The 24,550-nt window shown below is 37.4% G+C and overlaps 1 protein-coding gene across 2 annotated transcripts; it reads right to left on the reverse strand.

Moving 5' to 3' along the window:
- Nucleotides 1–503: 503 nt before the first annotated feature.
- LOC104591586 (DNAse I-like superfamily protein) lies at nucleotides 504–24,340 on the reverse strand. Of its 2 annotated transcripts, XM_010250472.3 has the most exons (9): nucleotides 23,890–24,340; nucleotides 20,796–20,888; nucleotides 12,415–12,559; nucleotides 7,110–7,311; nucleotides 5,726–5,804; nucleotides 3,827–3,888; nucleotides 2,838–2,924; nucleotides 1,534–1,637; nucleotides 504–870 (listed from the first exon to the last, which is right to left on the reverse strand). In XM_010250472.3, exons 1-9 carry the CDS (start codon nucleotides 24,136–24,138, stop codon nucleotides 800–802), a joined length of 1,092 nt encoding a protein of 363 aa, XP_010248774.1. In that variant the 5' UTR covers nucleotides 24,139–24,340; the 3' UTR covers nucleotides 504–799. The 2 variants fall into 2 exon arrangements, with proteins under 2 accessions (XP_010248774.1, XP_010248775.1); XM_010250473.3 differs by lacking the exon at nucleotides 20,796–20,888 and having other exon boundaries at nucleotides 23,890–24,275.
- Nucleotides 24,341–24,550: the final 210 nt, after the last annotated feature.

A 24,550-nucleotide genomic window follows, 5' to 3' on the forward strand; every position in this document is an offset into this window, starting at 1 on the left:
CATTATTTGGATTTTTTACACCATAATATTTAACCCATCAGGATTCAGGTATTAATATTTAATAGGGCCCCTTCTTGACTTGAACGTCAAAAGTGATCAAATGCAAGTTGTCCTAAAACATCCTGATCAGCATCACACCCATTAATGGCTCTTACGAATTAATCTTCAGTAGAATTTTAAGCTACCCATTTTGGATCGCCACAGTGGTCGTAAACTGATTTTGGCCTCCAAGTCCAATGATATTGGGGGCCATTTTCCCTCACTACCTTCTTAAAGTTGGTCCCAGAGCGAGGTCAGTCTGTCATTTTGTAATTTGCAGGCTGCACAGAGGAAGACTCTGGTAACTATTCAAAGATTTTAATTAAAGAATAGAGTGGCATCGTCAATCAACCCAACCCCTTCCTCCCCACATACAGAGAAAATTACAGACAGAATCTGGTAACTATTTCGGCTGGGCCAGGATCAGTCTGAACCTGACACTTCATCCTGTTGAGAAATGACAATGATAAAACCAACTTATAACCTATTGGATTAGACCCCGAATACAAACAGGTTTTGCTTTTGTGTCAGTTCGTGTTTATAATTTGCAGTTATTTCACAATGCCATTTCAGTACACCTGCAATTAAACAAAAGGCATATACATCTTTGGGGATGATTAAGAAAATAAACAATCATTTTGATTTAACAAGGCCCCTATCATAGTATGACAATTCTTTAGTAATCCATGAGAAAATGATCTGCAGCCATATAACATAGGGGCATGGCAGCTTCAAATGCCACGGAAAGGCTTGAGTAAAATTAGCATTTGTTTGAATCAATACTTGGCGCAAGCTCAAGAGAAACAGGGCAATGATCACTCCCATAGAATCCTGTAGATAGAAGAAAAAAAAAAGATTGACCTAAGACGGTGGAAAAATTAACAAGTATGCAGATAATCTGAAGTGATTGATATCATAGAACATTATTATGCCCACAATGCCTTCATCCGCCATTGGATTAATATTTCTGCTCAATTTATGGGCCATAACCAAAATATCATATTCACAATGAACCAAGGAATTGATGAGATCTGGTACTTGAACCATGCTAATATAACCAAGCAAACTGTATTGCCGGCATAAGCAGATATGAAAGGCTAAATGTTGCCACAATTTGCTGGCATAAGCAGAGAACCAGTAAGTTCGGGATTCTATAACAACAGTTGTCAAAAACATTATTGAGGAAAAATCACCAAGAGCCAAGAGGTAAGAGAGGGTCTAAATACATATGATTAACAATACGAAGATAAGGAATCAAGATATAGCACAAAAACATTGGGATAGATAAAGATTCATCACAATAAGTCTACTTAATGTAGTATTGTCAACCTAATAAGTAAATTAAATTGGCACCCTGACTAACAATCAAAGATGGTGCTGCCAACACCTGATGAAAGGGAGGTCTACATTGGCCTACCACAGAGGTTGTGATAGGACATCTTTTTTTTTTTGGTGGTCTTATTTGTCATAACAAAGAATACAATGAGATTGTACCTTGCAATTCAATGCCTTGTCCATGCATCTCACATGAAACAATCCTATCTTTGAGTTTCTCAGAAACTATAAAGTAGTCTATCCTCATCCTTTTCCCTCGGTACCTGTAACAAAATCACTCATTCTCATCAGTGACAAATTATCAGGGAAGTTTCTTTTTTCCTAAAAAAAAGAGATAAGGGCCCACTTGTTAAAGGAAAAGGTCCAAATATAGAAAAAGAAGTGTCTAATCCAAAGTCCAAACAGATTTATATGCCGAGGAAATTTGCCTCTCCAATAGAAGTTTTAGTTATTAGCAAAAGTGGTTGTTTAAATTGTCAAAAAATGCCCTTAGCAAATGAACCTTCCCTGCATTATCAGAAAACCTTCTTGAATTGAACAGTTTCCTTAATTAATAATATTAAAAAAAGAAAATGTGATAGAGAAATTAAGAAAGATACACATCTCAGTATGAGAGGTTTAGTGGGACTATGGGAGTCAACTTTCCTGCAACCAGAACTCATTTGGAAGTTATACCAGAAAAACATGTGAGAAATGAAACATTTTGCCGGATTCAGAAAAACCTAGTCTTTGGTTAAGACGAAAGACTTGTGATGGACGAAACAACCTTACTTGGAAAACAGTCATGGTGAGAACACACTTATCATCAGAAAATAACTAGATTACTAAGTTCAGAAGACTGCTCAAAGTTTTGCTAAGAACTCAACCTACAGCTCAACTCAATTCAGCATAATCCCAAGAACCCAACTATTTGGGGTTGGCTATATGAATCTTGTCCCGCCAATTGTGACCTATCAAGAAATACAAATACATATCTAGCTTGGATTGAAAAGCCTCAATTACGTTAAAATAAAAGGGACCTTCTTGCACTTTTCAATACAAATAAATATAGAGTGGATTTTATATTTAATGTAGAAACACATGGTAACTTCTGCCTGTGGGATGGCATGTTGTGCTCTACCATGGAAGTTGATGTGTTATAAATGCAGTATCACGGGATCCAACATCCAACAAACAACCTAAGAGATCACATTGATTCCCCTCCCCCTTTTCTTGGACCATTTCAATCCATTCATGATATTCCAACAAAGTTCCTCTTGTAAGATTTCCTAGGTGGACCCATTGACTATTGGGCCAACAATAGTTGTTGGTTGACCACTTACACCGCATTCTGCATTTCTGCTATCAAGCCAAAAATAATCTACATTGCAGCCACTTTAGATCTTCTTTACAAGAAAAAGTTATCAATCCAAGAAATAAAAGAAACATGTAATCAGATTTAAAAGTGTTGTGATGTTGCTTACTTTCCAACAGGATTTCCGGACCACGAGAACCCTCGCTCCATATCTTTTTCCTTGTGTAGGAATCTATATGCATCTACCAGCTTTCCCCTGAAACATAATCCAGAAACAGTGCTAATACGTACTTTTTAGGACTAAGGGACTGTTTAATAACACCTGAAGTGGCTGAACTGAATGGCTTGTCGCTTTATCTTTTATTGAAGAAGTTACTAAGAAGGTTGTGAAATCTGTAATAGTTCAAGATGAAGTTGGGTTGAATACTATACCCTCAAATGTTTTATTATTTAATTATTTTATCCACTAAAGACAAAATGATAAGTCATTCAGTTAAGCCACTTCAGCTATTATCGAGTGGCTCCTAAGAAAAAAGAACAAAACCCTGGCATCTTGAATTTTTATAATAGTAGTAAACAAAGAATAGAAGCCTAACAACTTTATATTGTTTTTAGATCAGGGTGTATTTGGATTTGGTGATGGAATCATGAAACTGAAGTTATGTCTGATAACCACCGATTTCTTTACTTCAGGTTCATCTTATGGTGGAGTAGAATTAGGCAAAATGCAGACTTCTAGACTTCAAATTTATTTTATAATAATTTAAAACAACATGAGGACAGTAGTCATTTCAACATATGCAGAGAGTGAGAATGGAATTCAAATCCAAATCCACTCCTGCAATCCAAACATAGCCTTAGTTTTAACAACTAAAGATGTAAAGAGAAAAAGTGCCAGATGGTCATGCAGAAGCCTTGTTGGCATTGATTGGACAAACCCCTTAGGATGGCTATGCTGATAACTTGTTCCTATAAGCTGCATGAATTGGGATTAATGATGCATAAAGAGTACTTATCTCTCACTTCTTCATTAATAAAGTTCCTTTTACTGATAAAGCAAAAAATTCCACCTAAGCCCCACCAGTTGCAATGGCATACTGCCTCTTGTTAACGTGACAACAATAGAAGTAATAACACTAAAATAAAGAAGTTACACACTCTGATAGTATGTTTCCAAAACGCCTCCTTTCTGCCAAGGTAAATCCAGGCTGCCCAGAGTCCTACACCAACAAATTAGAGCCAAAGACCCCTTTTTAGTTATTGTTATTTTACATCTGAGAAGTATGGGATATGGTGCACATGATAAACATAGTTCCATGAATGATGAAAGGTCACAATTCCTTTCAGGCAAATGAATGCCTGGAAAGGTTCTGAAGACCTCCTCCACCTTTTTTTTTATCAGCCAGACCTCCCCCACCTTGACAGTAGTATTTGTATTACATTCAAAAAGTATGGTAGAGGTAAACTCCCTATACAAAAATATGCAAGGATATACTTTCAGCTCATGCACAGAATCTACGAAGTCCCACCTCCATTATGAGCCAAAAATTATGTTTTCCAAATCATTACAAAAGCTATGATACCTGCATACCAGTAGTCCTGTACAAGGGTGACATATCGTATTATGTACTTCAAAATTTAGTGTAAATTCTGTATCTGGTACCATGTCCAGCCATGTTGTATCTGGTACATAGTACAAAAATTGGAAAAAACTAGAGCTTTGAAGTTTGTAAAGTTGAGGCCAGAGAAAAATGTAAGCCCATTTTCTCCAAACACTATCTGTACTTTACAATAGCTACCTTTCATTCTTTCCATAAACTCCAACATTGGCAAAAGGAGTCCCATAAGAGACTGCCTTTTTTGCTATAGCCCCTAATATGCCATCAAAAGGAGTCCCATAAGAGACTGCCTTTTTTGCTATAGCCCCTAATATGCCATCATCTATTCTACGTGAACTCCATTACATTTACAATAATGATATAACATAGAAAGTAATAACATAAACATGCTACTTAAGGGTGAACCATTTACTGCAAGAGCATTAATAAATAACTTAGCATGTTCCAACCCTAACTTCTATCAAATATTTACTGCTTAGTCACCAACTAACAGAACCATTATGATGTAGCAATTACTTCCAAAAACCTCCTTACCAAAAGAAAATCTTATATAATTAACCTCCAGAACATACTACTATAATTACTGCCAATTCACCTTATCTGTGCTTAAGTACATTGTGTAACCCAGTACTACAATCATGTATTGCCATGGTTATTTTATCAGGTTTGCTCTAAAATTAAAATTTAATAATCAGATGGAAAACAATAAAACTCTTGGTTGAACATTAGTTTTGGAAGCTCATTTTCAGCTGTTAAAAAGAAATATGGAAACAAATAAAGGTGCGTTTGACAATCCTACATAACATTATTGAAGTCCCTTATGATGCAAGACTGTAACTAAGGAATTGCTCATTTACATCTGTTAAAATCAGCAAGGAGACAAATAAAGGCTTGTTGATGATCCTACATAATATTATGGGAACTGAATTCTTTTTCCATTTTTATGGTTTGAAGACTGTAACTAGGAAGCTGCAAGCTGAGGAAATCATTGTGCTTAAAATGTAAAACAGCTTTCCTTTCACAATCTTATAGCAAGTCAAGAATGGTGATTCTAGTATCCTCTAACATGCAACTGAATACGCAAATTCTTGTACTCTAGATTTTACTTTGTTCTTATTTATTTTTCTTTTGTTTTTGCTTCACCTAATTTTTTTTAAGGTGGACAAAATAACAAGGTTTAATGAACAAACTTCCATCTCCTGGATCACATTACATAGAAAATGTAGAACGATTCATTATAATAGCAAAATTGAAATGGCAAAAAAAAAATAATCTACTTATTTAAACTATATCAGAAATTACAGATCTCGCCAGCATTTTAGAAGAGCACCATTAGTAGTTTCTTGTTAACTGGAAAGTTGACAGAAATATCGGATATGAATTTATAGAAAATATGTTAGGTTGTGCTAAGGCAAGCTTATACAAGAAATGTGCACACCTCTTTGTTTGGAGGAACATAACCATTTTGCTTTGCGTTGCTGAAGAAATCTGGATGACTCACATCAATCTCTTGATGGCTGTGAAAATATGCAGATGGATTATGAGAATTTTACACAAGAAAGCCCAAGCATACTATGAATAAAAAATAATGGTACAAATGGATAAATTAGGTAAATGATGGTGGAGGTTTAGTGAATTGCCAGACTCATTATGAAGGAAAATTATAATGGTGAAGCATACTCAACTCAACTAAGCCTTGTCCCAACTACATGGGGTCAGCTTATTATGGTGAATTAAGTGTCAACGGCCAATAAAATTGTATAGGGTCAGGTGAGATGTAGCATGTACTTAGGTGTGCAGTTTGAGGAGGCATTGAAAAAATATGCCCTTCCTTCATCAAAAGGCCTTTTTGTAGGTGATGGCTCTTAAAATTAGATTTCAGTATGATGTTTGCTGTGACGACTGGCCACTTGTATCCCTCTCTAGTGCTGCTGAAAAAAGAAAAGCCTTGATAAAGGAATGCTATGAGGAGGGTCATGACAGAATGATTTGGAACCCGAAATTCAGGCACAATCTTAAAGATCAGGAGATTTACTCTTTGGCTTCTTTGCTGCAAAAGATTCAAGAGAATTCCCAGTTGCTGGTGGAGTTGGATTTTAGAATTTGGACATGGGACCAAACTAGAACAAAATTTCAGTTCTCATATGTTTTTAGGAAGTCTAGGTTCCTACTTAAATACTTAATAGATTATAGTTTTATATTGATGTCTTTTAATTTTGTCACCCAGGCAACACCTTGCTGCCTTAACTACAATTAGTCAACATGAAGTAGGAACTTTTTGTGCAGTGTAACTTCTGAGCAGTGAATTTTGTTGCATTGTTGAAGTTTAAAGATAAAACAGTTGGCTAGAGAGTTAAAGGCTACCATTAGATGGACTTAGGGGTCAACCAATGGCATACTGATACCTTTGTAAGACAGGGAGCAATCAAAAACAAACAATTTTTAGAGGTGGCATCCCGGGGAAGCATGTAATGTAAAGCAAGAATTTTGTAAATACTAGACAGTTGTAAATAGGGGTAGGTAGCAGGGCTACCCCAATGTCAGTGATGCTTGGCATATAATGATTGCACACAATTCTTTATCAAAAGTTAATACAACTGTTTTTTCCTTCAGACTACAATATGATGGAGGGAATACTTGAGTTTTGATCTAGGTAAAATATCCCTAGTTTAATTTCAGCATATGGTAACTTTTCATTGACATCTTTTGTATCTAAAAAGCATAACTTTAGATAAGCAATGAATGCACAAATACATACCTGAGAAGAAATACATCTAGAATTTAAAAGAAGAAACAACTGCAACAAAACAGAATGCGGTTACCTAACATTCAGGTCTCCACACCAAATTAACGGCTTATCTGAAGATTGCAGAACAAACTCTAACATTCTTTTATCCCATTTTCTTCTCCTCTGAAATGAGGTCTCTTCCTCTTTCCAACCATTATTTGGTGCATATGTATTCAGTAAGCGGAAAGATTCAAATTCAGCCAAGATAACCCGGCCATCTGGTTCATGCTTTGAAACTACCAACAGAGCAAAATATATGAATTGACTAGCATTTTTTGTCCTTGATAATAGACAAATACAAAAGAAATCCTAGAAACAATATTCTCAAGAAAATCTAATATGGAAGTCATTGTTTTGTGAAATTAATAATGAGATGCATTAGAAATAAGTAAATATATTTGTCCTGAAGTAAATGGAAATGCTTTGGAAGAAAGCTATATAGACAGAATTGTCCAAGTTCTTTCTCTCTAATATCTTTTTAAGAGAACTGAAATCCTCTGGTGAACATCCATTTAGCTGTGTCTGAAGATCAGAGATATCTATAGATGATAGTCTAGATAAAGCAGATCTGGACAGAGCTTAGTTGTATGGAGTTCTAGTTTTGGTTTTTGTATTTTGTTGATTGCTTTGACCATTTACCCTGCCTTCAACAAAAGGTCAGTATTTTAGTTCATAGAGGACTTTTTTTTACCTTATACTCTCTTTTAATCATTTGCTTCAATAAAGTTCCACATTTTTTATAAAAAAAAAAGAAAAATACAGGACTTCATGAGTATATAGAAAGGAAAAGTAATTACCAAAAAGAAAATCCGATACTTGATCTAGTATTGATAATACTGTTTTTTTCCACAAGGTGGCCAATGCAAGAAAGAGAGTTAATTGCATTCAAAAGTTCGATTTGGAAGGAAGGGTAGTGCATAATGAGGAAGACATAGCAGATGCTTTTGTTAATTTCTATAAAGGTTTGTTCAAGGAACCTTGCAAGAGAAGACCAAGGCTGGATGGTTTGATCTTTGACTGTTTGTCTGAGCAGCAGGTTTCAGAACTGAAAAAACCCTTCTCAGAAGAAGAGGTAAAGAAGGTTATAGAAGAAATGGAAGGGGAGAAGGCGCCAGGCCCGGATGGTTTGACAATGCTGTTTTTTTAAGAAGTTCTGGGAGCTCTTTAAAGCTGATTCACTAAGGCTTTTGGAGAAATTCCACAATTCTGCAGCCCTCAAGAAAAGCTTAAATGCTACTTTTATCTCCCTTATCCCCCAAAAGAAAGGAGCTAATGAGCTGAAAGATTTCTGGCCAATCAGCTTGGTTGGAAGTGTACAAGATCCTATTTAAAATTCTGGCAACCAGATTAAGGAAGGTAATGGATTCTTTAATCTCTAAGTACCAAGGGCCGTTTGTCCACAACAAGCACATTCATGATGTAGTTCTCATAGCTAATGAACTATTAGACTCAAGACTAAGAGGTGGAGAAAGTGGGCTTATCTGCAAAATTGACTTAGAGAAGGCTTATACCATGTTAACTGGTCTTTCTTGGATTATTTGTTGAAAAGAATGCACTTTGGCTCCAAGTGGAGAAGTTGGATGAAAGTTTGCAAATTAACCCCAAGATTCTCAGTGCTTGTAAACGGGACAGCTAGAGGAAATTTTAGCAGTTCTAGAGGTTTGGGGCAAGGGGACCCTTTGTCTCCTCTTCTCTTTCTAATAGTAATGGAAGGTTTAAGCAAGTTAGTGGATAGAACTGTGGAGAGGGAGCTGATGGAAGGCTTCCAAGTGAAGCCTAATGGGACTGCTATTCCAATTCTGCAATATGCTGATGACACACTCTTCTTTTGTAAGGCTTCAGAGGAGCAAGTTACGAATTTGAAGTACATTCTTTTCTGGTTTGAGATTATATCAGGACTGAAAGTAAATCCAGCAAAAAGTGAGATGATAGCTGTGGGTGATGTCTCTAACATCCAGGGTCTGGCAGACTTGTTGGGCTGCAAAGTTGGTCAGCTGCCAGCAAATTATTTGGGGTTGCCATTGGGAGCCAAATGCAATTCAAAAACCATTTGGAATCCAATTATAAAAAGAATGGATCAGAAAGTGGCCACTTGGAAAGCAAGGTATCTCTCCAAAAGTGGAAAGGTAACACTCATCGAGAGTGCCCTAGCAAGTTTGCCAATGTATTTCATGACTTTTTTTCCTATACCCTCGGAAAGCAAGGTATTTCACACAAATATCATCTCGTAAACTGGGGAAGACTTGTAAACCCCTATCTCAAGGGGGGTTGGGGTTAAGGAGATTAAAATCTTTCAACCTAGCTTTGCTAGGAAGTTGGCTATGGAGGTTTGCTGCTGAACCTGACAACTTCTGGAGGAAAGTAATAGCAGAAAAATATGGGCTGGATGAAAGTGGTTGGGGTAGTCGTCCACCCATGTCGACCTATGGATGCAGTCTGTGGAGAGGAATATGCAAAGCTTCAAACCTTTTCAAAAGGGAAGTTGGATTTAAAGTTGGAAATAGAAGAAGGATTAGGTCTTGGTTGGATGCCTGGACTGGGGAGAATTCCCTTAAGGATATTCCCATCCTGTTCAGTTTCGCTGAAGATAAAGAAGCCTTGGTAGCGGATGCATTTGTGATAAGGGATAATGCTATTTGCTAGGCTCCAGCCTTTAGAAGGGACTTCAATGATTGAGAGATTCAGCAGGTGGGGAATCTCCTGGTTTTGCTTCAGTCTCGGGTTTTGAATCTGCAATCCGAGGATTCTCTAGTGTGGAAAGGGAACAGAAATGGGGAGTTTTCAGTTAAATCCTTCTACAATGTCATAACAGGAGGTTTTGAAACCCTCTTCCCAAGCCGGGCCATTTGGGGAACAGTGGCTCCCTCTAAAGTAAAGTTTTTTGTATGGGGGGCAGCATTAGAGAAATGTCTCACCAAAGAGATGTTGGTTAGAAAAGGTTTTAACTGCAGTGACCTGAGGTGTAGCTTCTGTGGTGGGGATACAGAATCAGTAAACCATCTGTTTTTACATTGCAACTTTGCCTCACAGATCTGGAGCCACTTCTTAAGTAGTCTGTCGTTAAGCTGGTGTATGCCAGCTTCAATTAAAGCCTGCCCGGAGACTTGGCAGATCCAAGGGATGACTAAGAAAGGAAAGATTTACTGGTCTTCTATTCCTTTAGCAATTATGTGGGCAGTTTGGACAGAAAGGAACAGCAGGGTCTTTGATCTTAAAACCTCTACTGAAGCTAAAGCCATCAATTCGGCTTTAGATTGTGTTAGAAGTTGGTTGTCTATACATACTGAATTTAAAGAGGTTGCTTCTGATTGTAATTTTTTGAGGATGGCCTTTGAGGTCCTGTTTTGGTGTGTACAGCTTCTCATTGTACAAAGGACCTTTTACATCAATACAATTATACTTTACCTTTGCTCAAAAAAAAAAAAAAAAAAAAAAAAATTCTTCCAAGACAAGTACCAAATATTAAGCAAACTGATAATAGGCATCTCAAATGACCTAGATTTCCAATGTATAGATCAAGGGGTTATTAATAACTAACATCCAAAAGTTGCTGGATTTTATGGAAAGAGAGAAATCATACAATCTTCCAAGGCAAGGAAACTTATATTGAGGGTGTCATATGGAGGCTGAACATGCTGCTGTATCATAGGCCTCAATTAGGAAGGAATTTGCAAAAGGTGTTCTTTGTATCGTCTTAGAGAGGACTGCGACGAGATTATTTTCTGAACCACTCCCCTTTTGCACTTTTGTGCGTCTTGCCTTTGCTCTGGTAAGGGTGGAAACTCCCCCTTCCTTAATAAATGATTAATTATCAAAAAAAAAAAAAAACTATCATCAAAAGGCATTATAAGTGAAATATCTTGTCTTTTCAAGGTATAGCAGTATAGCTATAACCTGTTACCTGTTGATGTTTCTGACCACATGGGATAAGCCTGTATTTGCTGTAAAATTTTGAACTGCTGGCCTATTATGCATCAACCTTTTTGTTCCTCTAATAGAAGTACATAGGTTGCTCTATAAAGTTGGAATTTAAATTTCAAAGATCAGCTAGTTATAGAAGTGAGAGCAGAATTCGCAATTTCACATGGGTCCATAGATCAGTTAACAGCCTCGCTGATGCACTAGTGAAGTAAGGGGTCAATAGAAGAACACTATTTTGGGGGATTATATGTAGTCAAATTCCTCTGGATTGTGGGTTAGGTGTCTGGTGCTGGTTTAAATTTAAAAGAGGGAGTTCTTGGCACACTTTGTACTTTAATTCTTTTTCATTATCAATAAAGCTTACTGTTTTTTTTTTTATTCTTTGGGGTAATCTTACCCCTTTCTTAATCTTTGTCAATAAAGCTCACTGTTACTGGTCAAAGAAAAAGAAGGAAAGAAATACATAAAATTTTTAGCATCTAAACTCCTTTTCCTTATCCCAAAGCAAACATATATCCATTTCCAAAGCTCTCTTAAATGAGTAGATAAAGCACCTTTCTTTGGATGTGAGATCATGGATCAACTACATAGTTTTGGCCATTTACAGCCATATATATACATGGAATAGTGGTTGCCTTTAAGCTAATATACTAACAAGGCCCCGTTCGTTTACCAGTAAATAAGAGGGGAAAGTTGGCCAATGGTATCTTTTTCTCATTGACCAACTTTACAGTGTTCTTTTTGCAATAACTATTGAGCCCCACGGCAAAGAGAGCCCCATTTACCCAGGTCAAACTTACCCATCTCTCAGGTGGATAAGTAACTTTTTTTCTTTTTTGATAATTGAGGTGGGTTAAGTAACTTTCCCACCTGGGGGAAAAAATTATAAAACATAATGGGACAAGTTTGCTCATTTTAACATTATATTTTTATGGGTAAAAAGAGTCGTTATCTTACTTACCTAGGAATCAAAAGAACATGGGTACGTGAACTTACCCGGGTAAATGTTACCTAGGAAACATTTACCTGAGCAAGGTTCAAAGTATTGATACGTATCGTATTAGAGCCTTCCCGATACACCCCTATAGGGGGTGTTTCGGGTCAGAAAGTGGTTCAGGGGGTAGACCAGCCTTAAACCGGCCGCTCTGAACCAGATTTGCAAAAAAATAGAAAAAAAAAAAGAGTACCGATACAGGCCGATACGCCCGGCCCTACTGGCGTATCGCACTGTATCGATACTTTGAACCTTGTACCTGAGTAAGTGCACTTACCCGGGTAAGTGAGAAATTTGTATACAAATGGGGCCCAAATGTTTTGTATATGCATAGATGGGCATGGATAACCAGGAAAAACATTTATAGTTGTATCTTGGCAGTACATAAAAATCTCTGGATCTTCAACAAAAAATGCACATTTACCTGTTCGGTCAAGAGAAAAGAAGATATTTTTTGGTTTAAAGCACTTCTTTACAAATAAAACAGTGCCTGCATACTTTGAGTCTGCAAGAGACCACCAAACACGATAGTTCCCAAAGGGTGCATTTGAAATTGCACGCATTAATATCTGCATAAATTTTGAGAAATAACAATTGGACACCATCAGTAGGTGGCATACCCCAACTTGGAATTAAAGACATATTATATGAAATTAGGCATATAACATTGTTTCTTTCCAGAAATTATCAATCAATTGTACAACCAATGGGGTGAACAATGATGAAAAAAAGGATTCCTATATTGCAATTTAAACAATTCTAAATATCATTTTGCTGCCATAGAAATAACATTAGCATTCAGTTCAGGATTTTGGGGGATCAGTTCAGGATTTTGGGGGACTTGCTTAATTTCCAAGAGTCATGTGCGTTCACAGGCCGGGCTTCAGGCTTGGCCCATGAACATTTTTCTTTGAAAGACGTAAGGTAAAACTAAATTAAAAGAAAAGAGAGAATATTCTGTTGGCTCCCCAAATACAGTGGAAGCCAACAAGATAGGTCCAACCAGGCATTGGTAAAGCCACTTATCCCAAACCCACCCCCAAACCTAGATACTGCTCCCACCTTAAAGACCCACAAAACAGAAACCAAAGCAAAAAACCCAAAAAGGCCTGGCCCCTACCCCTAACCAGCCCAAAACACAAAGATCACCCAAATATGCTCCTTCTTCCAGTTGGAACAAGCTCTTGGTGGGCAGACGAACTGGAATTCAGAAACTCACACACATTTACCTCTCTGTTTGGGAATGAGACACACAACGTCCTCCCAAAGACCATTAATGCTTCCACCTGTTGATCAGAGACGACCTCAGCACAATAATGTCCAGATGGTGCCTCTGACTCAACCTCGTAGGTTGGGTTTCCTTGTGCCACCTGGGGAACAACAACCCTCTCTGCCTCCGAGTCATCTGTGCTGACCCGAAGAGTGTCACTAGCATCAGCCCATGAACATTTTACACTGCTTCGGACCAGACCCATACCATTCAAATTTTTGCAAAAGCTCAAACCGAGCCCAGTCCATGAACAGGTCTAGTGCTAGAACTGTGCTGCAAAGAACCATGGATATACAGACTCAACTGCAAAACGATCTCAGCATTCCTTAATAAAACTTGAGGTTGTTAGACCTTTGGAATATTGCAAGAAAGTACCAAATAAACCCTTGAAGCTTGTAGACATTGCAATGGACAATTTTCAGAGGGTTTCGGAGATCAGAGTGTATTGGACAGATTTTCTCTTGGCATGGTTTTTTTTTCTGTTGATTGTTTTTATATTGCTCTATTGGTTTAGCCTTGTTAAGGCCTGGGTTAGGGTGTCATGAAAGACCAAAAATCAATAAAACAAAGTTGATTGTTTATTTTATTTCTAGAGTTGTATTGGGAGATTCTCTAGTGTTACATGATAGGATGTTTTACTTATTGAGTTTATAACTCAAGGAGAGGCTCCTAACCCATTGCTTTTAACCACTGGTTGTTTTCATAGGATATACCCAAAGACAGATGGAGATGGGAGTTAAAGAGATCCCGATCTGGTAACAGAAAAATGGCTTCTCATGTGACAATTTCCTCATAGAATTAAAATCCATATTTGTCATTTCTGATTTTATTTTATTAGTTTCCATGATATGTCCATGTTCAGACTCCAATGTTTGTTTCCTTGTCCCCTAAATCTTGTTAATAGATGGATAGATCACATTGCATATCAAAGTTCAAGAGGGCCCCAAGATCATTGCATCTGAATTAAGAAATAAAATAGAGAAGTAAAATTTTTTTAGAGAAAATCTATTAAACTCCTCTAAGATCAATGACCAAAAATATAGTAGTGATGGTAGTTATTGATCAACATAATAGTGATATTATTTGCCTACAATCTTCTCAATAGATGGATATCTCACTCCACCCAAGTCTACCAACAGAAAGCAAAAGGCAACAACATCCATAATCAGGACTGTAGTTTTAAACTAAAAGCCCGAGTCAACCGGCTTTTTCATGTGTAGACTTACAATGAACAAGAAGATTATTAACAGATTTCTTTCAATCTTTCTTGCTTTGTAAGTGAAACAAATTACAGTAAAAAGTTTCCCTCTAGATACTTGGTGCTCAACAGTCAAAGTTTTGCATAGAATGGCGGTCCACATCAAAGTGACCTACATTGGAATAGGAAGCTCCACAAATATTTTGCAGGGAAAGCATTCAGCCTTCAAGTTATTATTAGCAGAGAAAGGTGTGCTGTTACAAGGTTTCTTTTGGTTTCCGACAACAAATGAGTCTTTCATCAAGGTAGGATGTTGGCGTGCCTTCAATGCAGGTGAAAAGACCAATCAGCTGGTAATTACTTATAATTACTTAGCAACACTACGCTATAATCCTTTTGAGGTAGCCATCTGAAAGAAACTAGGAAGGCAAAGAAGTAATGCATCCTTCCTGAGAAAAATGTTAACATAAGGCTTTGAGGAAATCAAGACTCAAGGTTCAAAATAATGAAAGCATTGGATACAGCAGAGAGAGACCCAGATAAAATTCTTAGGCAGTCAAAATAGTAGTTACCTTTTGTCAAAAAAAAAAAAAGGTTTTTTATCAGAAAAAAAGGATTTCATTTATAAATTAAAAAGCACAATACAAACTGTTGGAGAATTCCAACACCCTTAGTTGCAAGCTTACAATTTTGCCCAGAACAAGTTAGGTCTGTCAGCTCCCTGTTAGCTAGAACATCAGCAACCCCATTAGCAGTTCTTCTCACCCAGCTGAAGCTAGAATTTATTTGCTTTGATATGACATCAATTTCCTTAAAAGCATGTTTAAAAAAGAAAAGATTGGTTTAACAATTGCAGTTTTATTCAACTTGTTTACATATCAATGAAATTAATTTGGCATGACAAAAAACCAACAAATATTGTTAAATTAGAATTAAAGCATTAAGAATGGATATGAGAATACAACTAAACTGTTATTAGAGCCTATTATTTATGTTATTTAGCATCTGTAGTGAGAATGGGCCAAATGGGCCTTAGTGTTCTTTATTTCTTTTAAGTAGTAATTAAAAGTTATGTTTCTTAGTTATGGGCCTTCTTTTATTTTTTTTAATTATTTCTTTAGTACTGGCCGCCCCATTAAGGGCATCCAAGTAATTGTACTCAGACTTAGAATTATTAATAAAAGTGATGAAAGGGGGCTAGAGAAGAGGTTTGAATTCTTCTTTTCTCTCTTCCCTTCTTTTCTTCTTCCACAACCTACTGCTGAAACTTCTTTCTTCTTCTTTCTCTTTCTCTCTTTTCTTCTTTTCTTGCATTATCTGAATTACTGTAAGTATTATTTTCAACTTGGTATCAGAGCGGGTTCTCACTTTCGACTTTTTTTCTCCTTTCTTTGCCCATACATAGTGTGTATGGAGAACTAATCAGTTGATCAATCAGCTACTTATGCAGCCCACTTACGAAGGTTTTTGTAGAGTTTTGTGGAGGCTTTTCATCCTTAGTTGAAGCCCAGGGCAGGTTCTTGGAGATTTTCCCCGAAAACCCTAGATAACTAGAGAAACCTTGTTAGAAGTCATAGTCGTAGAGACAATTTGAACTAGGCGCTTGGGGATCAGAGGTAAACCTTTTAATTTCTATTAGGGGCGCTTTTGGTTGGATTGAATTCTAGAACCTCTGGAAGGGGCGGTTGAAGTCTCTCTCTTTCTCCCCATCCCACAGGACCCTATGAAACCCTAATTTTGGGGGGTTGAAAGGTTGTTCTTTGCTTAGAACAATAAATCTAGCCTAGTAAAGCCCTAATTTGATTTTCGTTTGCATCCATTTACTCAATGGAGCAAACTGGAGGAGAGACCAAATATTCCACAGATTCCGAGTTTGGACATGAGGGGTCAATGGAGAATCTTTTTGGGGTTGTGAATACTGTGAAGCTAAATGGGACCAATTATTTAACTTGGTCTCAATTTATTAAGATACATGTGTGTAGTAGAGGAAAATGGGGTTGTATTACCAGGAGCAAGAAGAAGCCGAAGGAGGATGATCCTACTTATGAAAGGTAGATGCAGGAAGACTACATAGTAGTGGGTTAGTCAAACAATGCTAAGGAATATTTTGAGAATGACCTTACCTCCTATCTTGAGAAGTTTGCGGTTATTTATCAGAGTTCTTGTGCCTACACTCCACAATAAAATGGAGTACGGAGAGGAAAAACAGACACATTGTGGAAGTTGCAAGGAGCATTCTTTTTGCTACTCAAATTGCTACTCAATTTGATGTTAATAATGCATTCCTTAATGGTAATCTCACTAAAGAGGCATATATGTCCCTTCCTCCTGGTATATATGGCAAGGAAATGCAAGACAAGGTGTGTAGATTGAAGAAATCACTTTATGGCCTAAAACAGTCTCCACGTGCTTGGTTTGACAGGCTTATGGCTGCTCTTGTTCAGTTCGGCTACAGTCAAGCTCAATCAAATCATACCCTCTTTGTTAAGAGAAAAGGCACTATAGTGACATTTCTTATAGTTTATGTAGATGATATTGTGGTTACTGATAGTGATACAGAAGAAGTTAGTGCTCTCAATAAGTTTCTCAATTCTGAATTTGAAATTAAAGATTCAAGGGAGTTGCGATATTTTCTGGGCATTGAGGTTGCTAGGTCCAAGGAAGGTATCTTTATTTCTCAACGGAAGTATGTGCTAGACCTTCTTATTGAGACTGAAAAACTTGGTGCTAAACCTGCCTCTATCCCTATTGATGTGAATCATAAACTCTCAGCTAATGATGGAGAACTTTTAGCTGACAGGAGAGTGTTTCAGAGATTACTAGGGAATTTTCTTTATCTATGTATGACTCGTCCAAAGATTTCATATGTTGTGAGTGTCATCAGCCAGTTCATGCATGCTCCCAGAGAGACACATATGGTTGTGCAAAAAGGGTGTTTTGCTATGTTAAGGGAACCCTTGGGAAGGGTATATTACTTGCTAAACATGGACATGTGAAAGTGGAAGCATATACAAATGTTGATTGGGCAGGAAATATGGATGACAGGAGATCCACATCAGGATATTGTGCTATGGTAGTTAGAAATATTGTTTCCTGGAGAAGCAAAAAACAATCAGTTGTTGCTAGATCTTCAGCTAAGGCAGAGTATAGAGCTATGGCCCATGGTGTTTCTGAGTTGTTATGGCTTAGATCTCTCCTTAATGAGATGAGTGTTTCATGTGGCGAGCCACAGATGTTGTATTGTGATAACCAAACTGCTATTAACATTGCTCACAACCCAGTTCAGCATGAAAGAACTAAGCACGTTGAGGTAGACAGACACTTTATACGGGAGAGAGTGGCTTCAGGAGAGGTGTGCCTACCTTTCATTGCATCAAAAGAGCAACTAGCAGATTTTCTAACTAAGGGAGTCCCAAAGGCAAAGCTTCAACATTATGTAAGCAAGCTGGGCATGATTGACATCTATGCTCATCTTGAGGGGGAGTGTAGTGAGAATGGGCCTCAGTGCTCTTTATTTCTTTTAAGTAGTATTTAAAAGTTATGTTTCTTAGTTATGGACCTTATGTGCCTTTTTTTGTTTTCTTTAATTATTTCTTTAGTGCTGGCCGCCCCATTAAGGGCATCCAAGTAATTGTACTCAGACTTAGAATTATTAATAAAAGTGATAAAGGGGGGCTAGAGAGAGAGGTTCGAATTCTTCTTTTCTCTCTTCCCTTCTTTTCTTCTTCCACAACCTATTGCTGAAATCTCTTTCTTTTTCTTTCCCTTTCTCTCTTTTCTTCTTTTCTTGCATTATCTGAATTACTGTAAGTGTAATTTTCAACTGCATCATAGCATAAAAAGTTAAGGGCTCTGAGAATTCCATCAATAACAATTAAGGCATGGTCTTAAAACCATGCTGGACTTTAAAAACATTGGTAACCCCTCTGCACATGCCAGAAACTTGACAAGTTACTAACCATAACATTACTTTCTGTACCATGGTTTCTGCCTCCACATTTGCTTTAGTGACCATTCTGCATTGGCTTGCTTCCTTCACACCAAACTCATAAGTTTTATATTATGGACATTTTCTTAATTAGCATATTACTCTAAAAAGAGTCATCACCCAATACCCAATGTTGGTCCCAGTAATCTGTATTGGGAGGGGTGAACTGGATAAGGACCTAACATTTGGCTTTTTTTTTCCTTTTTTTGCACAAAGTTGCCCATTTCAGACTCGAACCAGCATTCTCATGTTTGTTAGCCCAAGATTTTATCATTGCAGCAAGCAATGGTCCCTTCAATTAACTCATTCTTGGTGAAGGGGCCATTACTTGGTGCAATGGTAAAATATTAACCTGGCAAGCATGAGAATGCGGGTTTGAATCTCAGAGAAGCCACTTGGTGCAACAAAATGCCAAATGTTAGGACCGTATCCAGTCTACCCTCCAAAGACCCCAAATAGCTGTAACCAACATTGGGTAATGACCCTTTTTATTCTATGTGTATAAATTAGTAATGCAAGAGCAGCCAGCCTAAAATATTTGGGTCCAAATTTGGCATCAGTTCTTGGCCCAACAGGCCACACCAATGTCCAGTAATAGTTCATAGGTTCTACATCCACAATCAAGACTCATTAAAGTTCAATATATGTACTCAATGTTGACTTGCATTCAAGTAATCAATGGACATTAACATCACATATTTCCAAGAAGTCAAACTTGGAAAGTTGTATGGGGACTTGAACCCAAGGTTCTAAATATCGATGGGCATATCAGTCTGTATCATTGGGTGCTTCAATTTTTTTTATGTTTTTTTCCAAACTGTTCAGGGGTCAGTTTAAGGCCTGTCTACCCCCTGAAACAGGTCAAACCGTGAAACCTATCCAAAAGTAGTGTATTGGTGGGTCACTGATACGATACATATCAGCCAATACAGGCCGATACGTTGCGGAATTTCGACCCTTACTTGAACCAACACATCAAAGCAAGGGAAGCTAAATTTTGAAGCTTGAACCAAAATATTCACAAGACAGTCTGCAGTGGAAATGGGGTCAAACTTTGGAAGTCGAGTAAACATGTATTAGACTTCATCAACAAGAACTTGGACCATTAACCATCAGATAATAGAGCCTTCACACTATTAATCTAGAAGCAGTTTTACTGTTATCAAACCATCAAATCGTCAGTAGATCAACTAGCTAGTTGAGGGTCAAACTAACTCCATCAATCACTAGTAGGCCAATTACTATGATACGGTTGCCTGCACCAACAAACTGTAAACCAAGTGGACTAGTAATTTATGTTTATTTCTAAGATCTAACTAGCCATTCATATTGTATTATGAACATGGGTTGTCAAAGTTTTTATGATATTATGCAGTTGGGTTAAGTATAAAAAATAGAAAAACATAAATGAGGAATAGTACTCTCTGAGCCCATACAACCTTCATCTTCCATGTTTTCAAAATAGGGAAACATATGTAATAGGTTCTGCATCATATCTTTTATTATATATTTGCAGTCCTTACCAACATACATACATGGTGCAACAGGATTTATGTAGCGCTGACCCCATATAGTTGGGACAAATCTTAGATGATGATGATGATCTCAAATTTAGCATATATATTTCTTCTTTTATTTGACCATAGTCAATGTCTAGGCACTAATTAGTTAACACATCTAATAGGGAGGCCAAAATAGTTAGTTGCAATCATTCTAAATTAACAAGAAAATTTAGAACTTGATTAAGGATCAGAATTATCATTTTTTTTTCCGGAATGGACATAACTAAGTTATAAGTGGGCACAGCAACCTTTTTGCGAAACTAGTTATCAAATTGCCTATAGATACCATTGGGACTATCCATGAGAAATCAATCTTTTAATTGTTCTCTTGCGTAGTTAAGCATTTTAGCTTACTTTAGTGACTCCTCTTCTAATATTGTCTTGGTTATTTTATTTAATTACTTTAGACCTATCTCTCATATTCGTGACATTGTTGCACTCTTCCAAAATTTTTAAGGAAAAATTAGTGCTTCAATTTCTATTCACTATTACAACCTACAATTTCCTACTCTCCACATCAGTTAATGATCTCCAAGTTTGGATGCAGAGGCACAGACATGTAAAGCCATTTAAACATTAAGCATCAGATGCACCTAATGATAACAACACAGTAATCTTAAAATCAAAACATTTATAAGTATTGGAGGACCTTTGATTGGATATGTGCAATGAAAATCAAAAGTTATCAATAATTTACACGTTTAGCATAGGATAGGAAAAAAGATAAATACAAATGGAAGCTTCTATGCATGTAATATATCAACCAAACAAAGGAAAGAATTCATACTTGTTTTTCCTCACGTGAAGAGCTTGTATCATCTTTCAGCTCTGCTGGATTTTTGGGTGCACCCTTGGAGCCAGATGCAGGCATTCTTACTTCCTACCAACACCCACCTAATGTGTCACTAGAACAATTCTCACCAATAAAGTACTTAACTAATTTGACATCAACCGCTTGCTTGATTTTATGTTTTTAAGAGTTTTTATGGAGAGTTCAAAAAGGGAAGGCCAAAAAAAAGTGAAACTTGTTAGAAAAGGAGCCAGAAAACAAGATTCTCAAACAAAAAGCCTTAAGTACATAGAACAAAGTTCTTTTTATTTTAATCAGTAAGTACATAGAACATGATTAACATAACTTACACATTCAAATGTTTCAAAAAGAGGAAAAAAAACTGATTAACCAGAAAGGTTTAGATTATATAAGCACCTAGCCTATATGGAAGAGATTTCCTATTAAAAAAAAAAAAAAACAAATCTAGGGCATTATAGCTGAAAGGTGACAAGAAAACGAACTTCAACAGAATGGTTGTGCTAGGCCGACAGTTCAACACTATTAATATCTGCATGTTAATAGTCAAATAGTGGAAGATGAATCAGAGGTACAATGTTAGGAACCTGCCTAACTCAGGGCTCTTCGAGGGGCCAACCTCCTGAATTCTTGGGAAGGAGAGAGAGAGAGATATTTTAATGCTGAAAGGGTCCTCCCTATTCCTTTTCTGCTCTACTACTTATAGTGCTACAATCTTGACTGTTACAGCTGTTACAAGTGGATGGCAGTTGTTACAAGTGGCTGGTTAGTTGAGCTGATGTGGCCTCCTCTTGTAAAACTGCCTTCTGTTGGTCTGTTCCAACAGTCTTCACAATCCAATTGGACGGCAGTTGTTACAAGTGGATGGCAGTTATTACAAGTGGCTGGTTAGTTGAGCTGATGTGGCCTCCTCTTGTAAAACTGACTAACTGCCTTCTGTTGGTCTGTTCCAACAGTCTTGACATACAATTAGCAATTGTTAATTTTTATAGAAACTTACAATCAAGCCAATCACAATTTTGGCCTAAGCTAGATGGAATTGATATTGATTCTGTTCATATCTTGATGGTGGAATGTAAGTATGTGACTGGATTGAGAGGCCCTTTGGCAAGGAATGAATGGAGAAAGCCCCGAAACCAAATGGCTTTTCAATTTCCTTCTGTAGCAGATGTTGGAACGGTATTGGAAAAGATCAGGAGATGTCATGCAACTGTTGGCAGCTATTCATGCAAATGCAGATCCCATAGTGCTGATTCAACGTTCATAGAATTTATATGAAAGTTTCAGTACGAGATTGAGATCAAGGATTTCAGACCCATTAGTTTCATGAACAGTATTAACAAGCTAGCATTCAAGATCCTTATTAATTGTTTAATGTTTATGGTGGAGTGCCGGGCCCAAATATCTTAATCACAAGGTGTTTTTGTCAATGGAAGGCAGATTATGATTGAGTCTTTGATTGCAAATGATTGTATAGATTTCAGAATTCACAAAGTCATGTCATGTCCAGCAGAAGTTTTTTTTTTTTTTTTGAGTATATATGTTGCAATAATTGGGCTTTGGTTTGAAGTGGAAAAGATGGATTCGGATATGCTATAGGTCTTGGCTGTAAACGCAGGTCATTACCAGCCAACTTCTTAGGCCTCCCCTTGGTGCAAGTCACAAATCAAAGGCTCTTCGAAACCATTGATTGAGAGATTTGGCTGAAATCTGGAAGGAAGAAATATTATCTATTTAAAAAGGATTATGTTAGCTCTAATTAAAAGTGCTCCTTCAAATCCACCAGTTTATTACCTTCCACCCTTCACTATGCTAGCTTCAATAGCAACCACCTTGGAGAGAAACAAAAAGGAAAGTAATTTCCTATGGGAGGGCCCTATGAAGTATGAAGAGAAGAAGTATGACTTTGTGAACTGGTCTTAGGCTTTGACTACCAAGGATAACGGTGGAGCACATTTAAGGCCTTTGAGAACAATGAATATGGCGTTGCTCAGAAATGGTTATCGAGATATAGCAATGGACCACCAAAATCATGGAAAGAGATCACGACAAGCATGGAAGGGCCACTCTTGATGGATAACTCTCTGGTCTCCCCCACGCCCCCGCCCCCCCACACAACAAAAAAAAAATCATATGGATCAGGTATCTGGATTCTGGATCTGGAAGGGAATCATGAAAACTCCTAGTACTCAAGCAATTCATTGCATCATTGCATACAGCCCTGGAGATGAATGAAACATTCATTTTGACATGACTCTTGGTATGGAGATCTGAGTCATCTGACTATATATTCGTTTTTCCCAATCTTATACAGGTAGCTGAAGTATCAATACCACAGTAAGTCAGTAAATGAGAGATACAAAGTGGGAGAGGGAACAAATAGTATTGTCTCAACATCTCCACCACCATGTGAATGATTGAGAAGCTGGTCTACTTGTGGAGTATAAACCACCAAATGCCCATGCAAAGTGGATCCTAATGGCCGTTTCTCAGTCATTCCACACAACCCTAAGAGCTTCAGCTGATACCTTGTTTGCATAATGCTGGATATGAAAAGCTAATGATTATATAAATGGAAAAAAAAAATCATCTGATACTCATCAAAAAAAAAAAAAAGAAAGAAAGAAATCGTCTGACAAGGCTAAAAGCATCCACTTTCAGGCGACACAGAGGAACCCATCATAACCCAGAACATCCACATTCAAGTTAAAAACCCAGGATGATAAAACACCAACTTCAGACGACACGCATTCAACAGTAGCTATTAGATTTCCAACAAAACGACTTCAGAACACTCTTAAAGTCAAATATCGCTAATGGCTTCCTAATTACGAACAAGTGGGAGAACCCAATCAACAAAAACAAGCGCAAAACCAAACCATCATCCAAAATCCCTTTTTGAAGTCTCACGCCAGGGAAACCCATCAGAGTTCTGACAATAAATATCTAGGTTCCGGTACAAAGCCCAAGATTATAGAAACGCGCTTCAGATGAAACACATAACGCTCTATAGATTTCTAGTAAAACAGGAGTCGAAAACAAAGAAGAGACTTCGTTGGAGAAGCAAAATCACCTGTAGTGCAATGACGTCAGGATCGATGGTTTCGACGAACTTCTTGAACTCGGACCAGTTATTCTTAACGCGAAGAAGCAAGCTGTTAGCATTCCATGTCAAGAACTTCAAAGGTTCTTTCCTCTCGTCTGCTTTTTCTCCGTCCTTCTCATCTTTTTGTTCCCTTGTTACTGCAGTCGTTGGAGAAGGAGAAAGAGCAGGCTTCTTAAACGACCCATCCTTCTCAACTGGTTTGAAGAATCGCTTCATTCTCAGCTCAGGTAACGAACTTAGCCGTTGTCTGCACCTCGATTATCGGCGTTGTACACTAGTACATATGAAGTACGAACCCTGTTCTATTTCGACTTCACATTGTAAAACGTGAGCTTGGGAACGATCCCCTCCCAGGCTGCTAGAAAGACTCTGTGACTGGGACAAGTTCGGAAGAACATTGGTTCGGCCTGCAGCCCTCAACAAAAGGACAGGGAATGTGTTTGGTTGCAAAAAGTTGATTTCCATAGCAAAATTTAGGCGCTGTTTGGATAAACTTTTATAAAATACTTTTATACTCTATGCAAACAAACCGCAAAGGCTATATATATATATATATTAAAATAAAGCCTCAACAAATTTTCTCTTTTTTTGAATTTTTTATTTTTTCATTCCATTTTCAAGACAACCA

Source organism: Nelumbo nucifera, chromosome 4 (genome assembly GCF_055504915.1).
Source record: "Nelumbo nucifera cultivar China Antique chromosome 4, China Antique-T2T, whole genome shotgun sequence".
In the NCBI taxonomy this organism is placed as follows: Eukaryota; Viridiplantae; Streptophyta; class Magnoliopsida; order Proteales; family Nelumbonaceae; genus Nelumbo; species Nelumbo nucifera.